General features: G+C 45.3%; 1 protein-coding gene across 1 annotated transcript in view; it reads right to left on the reverse strand.

Moving 5' to 3' along the window:
• The window catches only part of TBXAS1 (thromboxane A synthase 1), a 221,083-nt gene that overhangs the window by 6,170 nt on the left and 202,394 nt on the right, over positions 1–12,519 (reverse strand). Inside the window, exon 11 of the mRNA XM_026038508.1 lies at positions 272–360. Within this exon, the coding sequence (XP_025894293.1) occupies positions 272–360 (89 nt within the window). The remainder of the gene's footprint in view (positions 1–271; positions 361–12,519) is intronic.

Below are 12,519 nucleotides of genomic sequence, written 5' to 3' on the forward strand. Positions count from 1 at the left end.
GGCATTTGAAGAACTCACTGACTTGGCTGCCTTAGATGCTGTCTTGGATGCTGTCTTTTCTGGTTAGATGTTATTAAAAAAAAAAAAAAAAAGCTGCTTTAGAAATACCAGTATTAGCCAGTTTTCATTCACACAGTATGATTTTAAATGCACAAGCAGTATTGATGTTGGCASAGAGATCATGTGCATATTGGTTTCCCAACAGCAGATTTCCACTTTATGTAGCTAGTGATCTGCTCTGTGGAATCAGAAGTGGGGGAAAAATAGGTACCTGAATGCAGGGGGATACATGCGCAATGTCTCCGCGATCACCATGTCCAGATAAGGGAGTTCTTGTACGTTTTGATAGTCAGGGATGATCTGAAAAGGCAGGAAGGATTAATTGGTTACATTTTCTCACATTTAAGTAGCAAATTCTTCTCAGATTAGGTTTTAAATCATCTATTTTTACTGGGCTTTTTTTTTCTGTAGAAGAACTCAATGTCTCATCTAAAACAGTAAAAGATAAAATTATACAAAAATGTGGGCAGTAATTAAATACATGCACAATATTCCTTTCATCACCAAAACACTTCGGTGTGCCGCCCAGCTGAGGATATAATAATAAATCGACTTGCTAGAAAGTATTAAAAATAGGGCATTAAGAAAGTGCATTAACAGCTACAACAGCAATATAATATTCTCTGTGCACTGAAATCTGCCCAGAACCCTTTGACCCTTGATCCTTCCAAGAAAAGCACAAGGCCAATCCAAAAAGACTGTAGTGGAGAAGAGCTTGGCTTCTGACGGGCAGCAAAGGGGCAGCAAGGGAGACAAAATCCAGAGGGACAAGTGGTGGGGGGGACGCATGGCATGCCCAGCGCCTTTCTCCCACTGCAAATTTCCTTGGAAAACGCACATTTTCCCTGCCTTTTTTCAACGCCCTCAGCAGAGGGCAGCCAAAGTACATCCAATCGCTTCCCCAGGACAGCAGAGTTTGTTTTAAATTAGAGCATCTCCTAAAGACTGACACGGAGTAAATAGGAGAAAAGCACAGACGTCAGACCAGACTAAACCTTTTATGAAGATTTGGGGCCCCTGCCATGCACAAAGGGGACTGGATTCCATCCTTCCTTTATTTACTACAGCACTTTTCATGTATAATGCATATTTTATTGAATTTTCATGCAAAAACATATGGTACATACTGAAAATACTAAGCAGAGAACAACTCCAGATGGCATGCAGAAAAGGCATACAATAGAACGAGGATACCTTGCTGGATTAGGGTATCCCACTTATTCAGAACTAAGCCACCATGCACCATTTCACATTAACTGATCTTTTCTAGGAAGGAAATAGATACATTCTATTATCCTCATTTTCTTTGGCTCTGGAGAGAAAAGCAAAAACAGAGAAAGTAATTTGCACACACTGAGCAGAACCAGCATGCTTGCTCCTCTCTTCGACGGACAGAGACAACTCAGTTTGTCAATATATGAATTATTTTGTCAGGAAATGCTGTGCATTATCAATACAGGATGTATAGAAAACTATGCTGGCAACCTCCTAACGTTTTTGTACCGCAGCAGTGCCTAGGAGCTCAAACCTTTGACTTAGGTTGGTGGTTTTCAAACAAAGGACTTAGAGACTGCAAATGCAAATAGCAGCAATGTCAGGAGATCCATGGCTGAAGGCTAGGAACTCTGCTCCAATAACCCAAACAGTTCAGACCGAAGACAGGAGGAAACAACTTTTATCATCCTTGTTTTTCAGAAAGGGACCCAAGGTTCAGAGGCTGCCCGTCATAGCCAGTGTCACACAGGAGATCAGTAGAAGAGGCTGGAAAAGAACCATGATCAGACTCAAATTTCAGGCCTTCAACACAAAGCTATCACCTTTGACACTGCCTAGGGTCTGCAGGCTTTAACACAAACTCATGATGCCATGAATATTATTTTTTTTCTAATTTTTCATCTCTTGCCCTGTGCTTTTTATTCTGTTCTCCTGCATTTCTTTGAACTGTGTGTCACCACCTCAGTCCCGTCCCTGCATTCCTTGTCAATTCCCGGGATGGGCTGGCAAGGAAGAAGCCCAGCTCAGAGCAAATGAGTGGTGAAACCAAGATCGCACTGGGATATTTTTGATTCCTTCAGTCACACTCACTCTGCTGGGCTTTCCTGTCTGTCTCATAATCCCTCTGCTTTCTTCTGGAGTCAATAATTAAAGTAATTATATGGTAACCTGATAYAATAAGTAGCCACTAAATCAAACCCTACATCAACAAATAATATAACGCTATATTATGGGAGTTTTGATTTGCTCCTTCAAATAACTTCTATACCTTCAGGGGATTCGTAGTTTAGAAAACAAAACAAAGGCGCAAAACCAGCTGATTTTCCTTGGATGAAAAATCCATTTGCTTACAGAAAGGAAAAAGGGGTCAGCTGGATGGCAGCAGAGTGAACTCTGCTGTCGTGGGCACGCAGACACATCAGTCATTTCCTACATCTGATGCAACTTAATTATTGGCACTTCCATGCTTCTCACATCAAAGTGGTGGGACCTAATTTAGTAGTTGTTTGCAAGGTCTGACCCAGGGCTGCATAAAACACACACCAGCCAAGTATCCCTGTTTAGGAAAGACAGTTTGCTGCAGCTTTTTTTTTTCTTTTCAAAGAAAACATTTTCCATTTGTTTTTCCACTCCCTCTCTTCGAAATATTCCATTAGCCAAGCACATTTCAAAGGAGTGCAAATGTGCTTGTCTCCCAAAATATCCTTATTTATATATTCGAAGGTTTGGCAGGTATGCTGGGACAGGGAATGTTGGTGTGCACAGATGCCACTTTAAGCCACTGCAAAAGCATTTGTGCCTTGCCTCTTGCTCGGGGTTGGGTGTATTTTCGTTAAGAAACAGATTCTCTTCTGTAACAGGTAGATGTGTGGGGGAAGACAGGAGGCACCATATTATACATAATAAAACATTCCACACTTTAGTTTTGCAACCACTCCTTTACATAGCTGTTTCCCTTACACTTTGTGCAGCCTTTTAATACCTTTCTCTTGTTGATGTGGAAGTGTAACGGCCATGCAACCTCTTGAGGCCTTTCTCCACGTGCACTATTTGCCCAGCTGGCTTTCCAGAGGTCTGGTGGTGCCACCTCCTGCCTGCCCAGGCCACGCAACCACTTTGCTAGRTACACACACAGAGCCAAAGCTGAGGGCCTCTCCTCACGTGCAAGCAGCCCCATCGCTCGCTGTGGGTCTTCAGAGAGGTGTGGGCAGGCAGAGCAGCCGTCGGGCTGCAGCTCTGCAATGCAGCCAGCAGCTGCCTCCACATCCTCCTAGGCTTTTCAGGATTGGCATGGGCTTCCGCTAGGCAGGCAAGCTTATTTTCTGCCTCTCTCCTCAGTTAACTTCTAATTCCTCAATGAACACGGAAGGAATCCAAGTGCCAAGAGGAGAGGTCTGGCCCATCTTCCTGCTGGAGTCTGAGATGTTACTGCTCCCAGTTGCTCCTTCCTCTTTGCTGGCGGTGGCTGCCGTCTCCGCAGCCAAGTCGGCAGAAGGGAACATATGCCAGCACCTCAGCCACTTCCACACAGCGTCCCGCACCAGCCCTTCTTCAGCAGCAGTTTAAGACAAGAGGCAAACTCTTCTCTGAAGTAGCTGTTGAGTGCAGCACAGATCCTCTCCTACCATCTCTGTTTTGGGAACAGCAGCCTGAGCACACATCAGTGAATAAAAGATTTCCACTTATCCTATTGGTCATGGTCTGGTGGTGCTCAGCAGCCAGGAAGGAAAAAAATCAGAGCGAATTTTATGTAACCGACAGAGTGTGACACGCACTTGAAATCCATTTGGAAGCGGCGCGGGCTGCGGAGGTCACGCTCCTCCTCACGGCCGCGGCTGAGCCACAGGCCGGGATTGCACCGGCTGCGCGTTCCGGGATGGCACAATCCCAATCAAACGCCTCATGGGCAGGGGTGACCGGGACAGAGCCTGCGCTGGGCAGATGAGGTGGGCACCAGCTGGAGCACGGATGTACTACACTGCCCAGAGAGCTCTCCCCGAAGCGCAGACTCAAGAGAGCAACAGGATACAAGGAAGTGAGACGACAGCAAGCCAACRTCATCCCTGGTGAGGGTGTTCTCAAGCCCCCCTTTGCCTTAAATWGCCAAAAGACCTACCTCTCCACTGAAGCCAACACTTACAAATGAGTCAATACTTCCTAATCAAATGGATCAAAAGTGGCTGATAGATTCAAGAATTTGCCTGAGCTTTTGACCTTTCTTTGGTCACTGCTAGGAGCTGCTGGTTCCCTCACCAAACTGCAGCCTCTGTGCCATGCCCAGCCTCAGAGTTGGGCAGAAATACAGGTTTCTGTCCTGTATTGTTACTCAGCCAAGTTAGAGTTGCCCCGTGACAAACTTTCTGTCCACCATATYAATAAAAGGCTAAAGACGGGACGGCACTCAAGATGCAGATTAATCAAAAAAGAGGTGGCAAGGTTCAACAGAAACCTCTCTATAGCTTACTTAAGGAAAGCTCTCCTCAAAATTTATCACTCCCACAATAACATGCACAAAAACCTGCAAAGCACCAAACCAAACTGTCCCTACAAAGTCAGGCAGCAGTATAGGGACACACTTGATGAGAGAAAATTTGTTGGTTTCATCCAGAGAACTTGGACCAAAATATTTAAGGCCATAATCGTGCAACAATGATAGCAAAATCCTTCTTTACTGCCTGTGCTCTGGCCTGCAGCTGCCAAACGGGGTGTCTTCCTGAAGCATGGCACCAGGAGGAAGGCCCGGGAAAAGGAGACCCTGCAGCAACACAGCTCACTTTAAGCACACAGAAGAGCATACCTAAAATCAGCACCTGTCCCTTGGGCCCATTTCCAGTACCAAACAACAGCATACTCAGTTCTCAAATATYGAACTGAGAACACAGTACAGGAGGGCAAAATAGGACAACAAGCCTCATTTCTAGATTAAGATGAAACAACTAGAGGTTTTCTCAGCTGCTTACTATTTCTCCTTTTGAAACCTTACAGCACACCTTGGTGCCTTCCCGCCACTGCTCAGCAGTGAAGCAAGCCCTCACCTCCTTGGACCCATCACATCAGAGCTCATATTCCCAGAAGGGAGCAAAGGTTACCCAAAACACATACGTCAGCTTTGCCTTTACTTCTGTATTCAGTGTGGGTAACTGGTCACCTCTTTCATCCACTTAGGTTGCCCCTCATACGTAAACACAGCCTTTGGGCTCTCCTCTCCACCTTTGGTGGATCTGGGACATTGATGGGGGTTGGAACACTTTGCTATTGGAGGTGCTCCATGAGCTGCCACCTGCTCTCACACTCTGACAGTGCTTAGACTATCTACTGTCTCATCAAACCAACACCTTCTGGACCGTGGCCTAGGCACCATGCATGCCAAACAAAGAGGTGACATCAAAGCTTTTCATTCAAATCACCTGCTCTCTCCCCATCTGCTCCACCTGCGCATGCTCCTCTCTGAAGTTTTCCTTCCTCTCCCCTCCTCTGGTCCATTGCCCCCCAAGCTGCTGAGCACCAGCAGAGATGGGCACTGGTTTGGCAAGCCACGCTCAGCAGTGGTGGGAAAGGCTGGCACTGAGGACACGCTGCTACCCATGTGCGAGCAGACCCTGCAGCCACGCTCAGCTGCTTTGGTGCAAATCCACTCAGCAACCTGGGGCTGCGGCAGTGCAAGGGAAATGAAAATGTGGTTCTAAGTATGCACCYGATAATGCTGGGGAAAGAGCCAGAAGGGACAAGGTTACACTGATGCCAACTCTCTTTAATGTTACTTTGCTTTTGGAATCAAAGACTTCAGCTCCTGACAGAAGACAGACCTGCACTACCTCCAGTAGCTTTTGTGGTGCTAAAACAAGGTCTTCATAGCATCAAGGAAACTTCTGTGAGATAAAAATATTTCCTGAAACTGAACAGTGTCCCAAAACCAAACAGATAAACATAACTCTGCAAGCAAAACAGTCAAAAATTCGCTTCCACCTACATCACTACTGACACATGGTGATCAGCAAGAACAGAATGACTACCATCAGGTAGAAGATCTGGGAGAAAAAAAAAACATGAAAAGAGGAGAAAAACATTAAGAAAATCCTTCATGAGACAAGCTACATACCAAGAGAGAAGGGAGGAAAGTCTCTGCATCAGTCTTGGCTTTGTAAAACTGTGGGCTTAATCTAACTCCAGACGCCTGTGCCAAGAGAAGAGGTTGCACCTACACTGAAAGCAAATAAATAGCTGGGAGCAAGCAAGTGTGTCTCGAGCTCTGTTTTCATGAGGGAAGRGGAAGGCTCCACTCAGAGTGCTCAGCGCCCAGCCAGGAAGCTTTTAATACATAAGTACCGACAAACAGACATGTGTCTATTATGTCTMTATCTCTATATAATAGACATATAGACTAGATGAGGGTTTTTTACTCAGATTTGGTAAGGAAGAACAGTCTGCAGAAACGGTCCCCTATCTGTCTGCAACAACTGCCGAGTTCCAGCTACTTGCGGATATCATATAACCTGTGGCTGCTCCACTGGAGCTCACCAGAAGCCCAGAGATCTCCCATTTCTCGTCTCCTTAAGAAACACTCGGCCCTCAGGAAATCTCTTCGCTTCTCTCCCTCGGCTTGTCTTGGCCCACTGAGATTTGCTAGGCTCCCTTTCCACACTTGTCTGACACAATCAGAATTTCTCCTTGGGTGGCAGAAAATCTGAATGGTGAAGCCTCCCAGTGGGAGGGAGGCAAAAAGGAAATTAAACAGGAGAAAGGAYTGCCAGAGGCCCAACGGGCTGAGGAAGAGAATTATAAAACTGGGGTAGGTCTGTCCGAAGGGCATGTCACCAGTCCAAAGCACATTAAGCACTGAAGTTCCTGCAAGACTTAATCCTTCCTGCTATAGAAGTGTCCCTTGGTGGTTGCTGCAGATCTACAGGAATAAAGAGGAGGGATTTTTTCCCCTCTCAGCAGACATTCACGGTATCACATAAGAGCCAGATGATTTAATTTAATCATTCCTGCTCCAGCTGCTATTTTCTGTATGGAGGTGACAGTGCTTTAAATTAGGGCCTTGCATATAAAAGGCTCGTGTGTTTAGTTTAATCAAATGTTCATTTCCTCACGTTATGTTTATATTAAAAGGCATCAGCATGAATTTTCAGGCCACAGAAAGAGGCTGTTGCATGGGCTGTGTACCGAGGTCCTCATCGGTCATTCCTCATCTCCATGGCTTCKCATGCTCGGCAGCCTCACGGACTGGGCAATGACTCAGCCCACGGCGTGCACTTTGGGGAAATATGCCCTAGAGATCACAATCCAACCTACGAGGAGAGCGGAGCTTTGCACAAAATAAATTACTTTGGTAATTCGCCCTTCTGCAGATACTTAAATATGGGCTTGAGCCAGTCCCTGCTTAAGTCATTGGCTTCAGTGGTTCCCGGATGAGACCTTTTCTGAATCAGTAAACAGGCAAACATTTGCAGCAAAGAAACTGCAAGATTCTTCCATCGCTCACTGTAATTATTATTTGCTTTGACAAGGGCAGGTCAGCTTTAATACCATTCAACATTTATGTAGTGCCTGATGCCTTGAAAACATTTTTTACGTGCATTAAGTGCAGTACAACAATAATAATAAAACTTTGCCTCTCCACAGCTGCTTTTCCCCCGAGGCTCACGAAGCGTTTAGCAAATATTAATTAGTTGGTCATCTTCCAAACGCATGTGTGATGTGCTCTTGGTAAATACTCCCTCCATGCGCACAAGGGGCCAGCAGAGGTGCCAAAGACTGAGGTCAACACTTTCCAACCTTGGGGCCTCGGACCTGCTAACTTCAGCCCGCACTAAGTAGCCTCATTTTATCTTCTTTTTTTTTCTTTTCAACCTCAACATAATGACTCCTGTGAGGACGCAGGCAAGTACTGTTCTGAATGCCTAGACTTAAAATGACCAAAAAAGAAAGAAATCTGTTGCATGGCATTAAATACAGCTGAAACAAAAAGGAGTTTTGTTTGTTTTTAGCTGCCAACATTGTAATTCAGGGCCCATCCTGTCCCAGAGAAACTCATGATCCTGTAAAAGGAAAGCAAATCTCCAGTTCCTTGCTGTAGATGCCCTTRCCTCCCACCTAATGCAAGTAACAGCTTAGTCCTTCTCTCATTTGCCCCACAGCAAAGGATCAGAAAATAATTTCTCCTCTTTAGCTCTAATACTTAATCCTGGCAATCTGATCAATGGTACTCAGTGCTCAGTGTCTTTTCTCCTTCTCCTGCTTTGGGAGAGTGCCAATTACCATTGGTAAAACAATCTGCAATTTGCATGGGAAAAAAATGATTGCACTCAACACAATTGCACTTAATGCATTTTTTTTTTTTTTTTTTTTTTTTTTTTTGTGCCCTCCCTCCAATGCACACAGAAACTCTCTTGAGGAACAAGGTACCAATCCAAAACCTATCACCCCGAGTGCAGTGGGGAACGCAGTGAGGAGCTGGCTGTGAGAACTGATGTACTACAACCACAGCTACCATGACACTGTCCTATGAAAAAARCCTCTAGATATTGACATAAGTTGTCTACCAAGAATCGAGGCCAGTGCCTTTTGGATGCTTTCTTTCCCTTTCTCCCCTTGCTCTATCTCTTCACCATCTGGGATGACAGAAATTTCCCTAAGCCTGTTCATGCTTAGATTTAGTGAAGCCTTCGTGGTGTCATGTTCTGGCGCGGTTTCGTGTCTTTGCTTCCCTCTACCCTTTGTAGAGCAGCATGGCACGGCTGTCCATCTGTTTATGATTTACTTTGCACAATGACTCGGTCCTGATTACACTGATAGACACAGTAGGTTATTTGAGGGCCAACTGGATCTCTGTAATGACACTGAAACCGTACCCAAGCCATGGGAATAYTTCCAATCAAAAAAAGGCCAGTGTGAAACTCCAGCAAGACAGCTCTCCTCTCTTCAATCCCAGGAAGTAAAAGCAATGGTCTCAGTTTTTATCTGGAATTTTACTGCAATCATCAGTGTCTAACTGATCCATAAAAGTGCACAGAAGGTGAGGGGAAACACCAAGACCTGCCTCTTTCTGAAGCTTAAATGTGTATATAGGAAAAGAGATTTAATAGAAAAAAAAACGATTAAACTCAGGAGGCCACATCTCACAGCCTCCCATAGCACAACAAGGAATCACAACCAGTGAAACTGGAACTGTGCTGGTTTGTTGCACTGAGCCTAGAAAATACAGCTTTTGCGGGGAGGGAATACTGCTACTGAGACGAAGCCCTCTGAGGGCACAGAATCACTGGCCGTCGTGAACACATGGGACCAAGGCAAAAAATGAAACAACACAAAAGGCTGCAGGATGAAATCACAGGACCAGCAGTGAGAAAACACAGAATTCATTTGTTATCTGAACAAGGTCATTTCTGGCACACTTTARGATGATAGAAGGCATTATGTGAAGGCAAATGGAAAGCATTCCTCACAATTTCTTCTGCTTTATGAGTAAGCTGCTTTGGCCTTTATTTATTTATTACTTCACAGTCCCATAACAGTTTTGGTGTGAAGACTGAGCTGYGGCTCTCTGTGCTACTCAATGACACTTTTGCTTCTTGAGCCTGATCCTTTCATCCCTCAGCCCCCAGCCATCTCACTCCTTTCCCTCTCCATCTTTCCAAGGAGAGGCCAATTTTAGAGCAGCCTGCACCCCACCTCTAKGCTGTCCTTCCACCTGTGGTCATGCTGCTTTAAGACCCTCGCCCTTATTTATCTTTTAGCCTTCTGTTCTGAAGCTCTGTCCTACACCGCRTCTTGAAGACCTGGTGCAGAAGCATGAGAGCACCCAGCCAACACAGCAGGACCCACCAGGTTTGAACCTGTCCTGGTACAGAGTCCACTTGAACCCAGGCACAGAGGGTGCACCCACAAAGTGCTGCTCTTTTTTTGTCTTTTTTTTTTTTTCCCTCTACCTGTTTTCAGTATGAAAAAGCACTTTTAAAGCTGCAGAATAATACCAACCGTGCTCACTCAGACATTATGAGCTAGGCCCCAGCATACTTAGAAATTGGCTGGAAAACACAAGAGATTTACTACAACAAATAATATTTTGAACTTCATTCGCCTTCTGGCTTTTGAACTCAGATTCCTATTTCCAGTTATTCCTATTTCTTTTTAACGATAAAGGTTAGAAACCCTTTTTCCTTTCTTTCTTTTTTTCTTTTTTTTTCTTTTATTTTGTTTTTAATAATGAAAGACGAGATGCTGGTTCTACACCTGCCTTCAGTGCCTAGTGATTTGAGAGAATACAGAACAAACACGCAGAGACTCGCAGCGCGATTGCAGGATGGGGGTAATATTCCATTTACTGCGCACCGTGGGCCAGCCCCGGCCGCCCTTTGGCCATCTGCTGCTAGCTCTCAGCTGGGCCCACGCAGACCTTTGAAAAAGCCCCTTTGAAAAAGCCTACAGGACCAGGAACTTCACACGAATAAACACCGTGCAAGCACCAGGCAAGCGCATTGCAGATGGTTTTGTGGTACCCATCTCGAGGAGGCTGGGGGGACACTGAGAAAGGATCCTTGGGGCGCGAGGATGCAGCCTCCTCTGGTCAAGCCCAACTTAGCACCTCGGTCAAACCTGACACTGAAACATGCAGATGAAGTAATTGGCGGGGGGGAAAGTGCTGAGTTTATATATAGCATTTTGTTTCAGTTGGGTATTGGAAAGTGAGGGGAGGGAGGAAGTGAAGGGGAGGGAGAGAGAGGGAAAAAAAAAAACAGAAATTTTGCTTGCTGCTATCATACACAGATCCACTTATCTATGGCTGAGGCCCAGACAGCTGTGTGACTGCAAATGAAGAAATTTAATTAAAAAGTCAGAAATGAAAATCTGCAAGGAAAAGGAGAGAAAAAACAGGACCACACACTTCCCCCACCTAGCCTGGTGCATAAATAGAGACTATCTGGCTGATGAAGGGTGCTTATTATTTCTCTGTTTTCCATGTGTGCAAAGAAACCTACAATTCTTGCTAGCGAACAAGGAGGATATTCACAAAGCCGATGGCACATTGATGCTATTCAAAATTTGCTGCTCTCCAGTCCAAGTGACATCATACGGCATCTTGGTACTCCCAATTCTGCAAAACCTGTGGCGCTCCAAGAAAAATAAACACAGGTATAACATATATACACATATACAGGCATATATATGWATATAYGTRTGTATATACATATAAATATATATATATATATATATAAACCAAGGAATTTGGAAGGATAATAATTTGGAAAGGAGGGTCCCTGGAACTGCACACAGCCTGAGGAATGCCTCTTGTAGGAAAGGTGTTGGGCAGAGAGCGCCAGTGGATGCGATTCCCCTTTCCCAGCTCTTGCTTGCTCAAGCCCTCCTTGTTTCAGTGTAACTGGGAGCAACCTCAGAGTTTTTCTTCCTTAGCTCCCAAGGCAATTGCAATACATTGCAAAGTCTTGAGTCCTGCACTTTTATCCATACCCACTGCTTTTCCTAACCCATTCTCCTCCCAAACCTTTCATGTCACAGGGCAGTAAAGCAGATTAGTACTAGTGTGTCTGGCTGCTCTTCATGGGCGCACTCACGCACGCACATATATTTTCTGTAACACATTCACCAATTTGAAATAAGGACCGAAGAAAAAAAAAAACAAAAAACACAGAACTCTAAATCTCTTAATATTCAGTGTCGATGCTGCTAGGTCCAAAAAAAACAACCAAGGTCCTATTTATCTAGGTCAGGATGCTGTAAGGCAATTCTGCGCTCTGCGTCCACACGTCACCACTTGTGCTCCTTGGGACTCTGTCGGCTGGGAGCCGAGGAGCCCAGGAAGACCAGGGCTCCTGTGTTGCTAGACCACTTGGTAGGAATCCCCCTTTTGCATTCCTTACAATGGAGGCTTGTCTCCTCTCTGCCACAAGCGGCACTTCAACCAGGATAGCGCAAATCCCATGTGGACAGAAACTGTGTGCAAGTCACTGGGGAAGGAGCCCTTCCTCAGTATCTTATCACTGCTACATCTTCTTTAAAGTAAGGGAAAAAATAAAAGAAAAGCAGCCTGCGAAGCAATGAAGAAGTTTGTACCGATGTTGTGGCCCAAGAAAAGTAGTTCCTGAATRGATAACAAAATTGTGGACAGGCTATCGGGACAGAAATGTTACTTATTTCTTCTTTATAAATAGAGAAGTGAACACTCATCACTGAAGCTTTGCTTTGCATTGAGCAGTTGCTGGGTGGAAAAGCTGTAAGGGGAGCAGCATGGACATATACACACAAATCAGTGAAGGCAAACAGATTTCCTCCATGTGCACGAAAAAAAAATAGTTGTAATCTGAGGTTTTAAGGACTTGCTTCTAGGTTCACTTCACCCCTGTGCCCTTTGGCGGCAGGTGGTGGCCGGGACGAGCACAGCTCCTGCCGGCTCCCCAGGCCTCTGCCCTCCCCAGCTGCAGAGAGGGGCTGAGGAGGGGAAAG

This window comes from Nothoprocta perdicaria, unplaced genomic scaffold (assembly GCF_003342845.1).
Source record: "Nothoprocta perdicaria isolate Ctin4 unplaced genomic scaffold, notPer1 scaffold_210, whole genome shotgun sequence".
Lineage (NCBI taxonomy): Eukaryota > Metazoa > Chordata > Aves > Tinamiformes > Tinamidae > Nothoprocta > Nothoprocta perdicaria.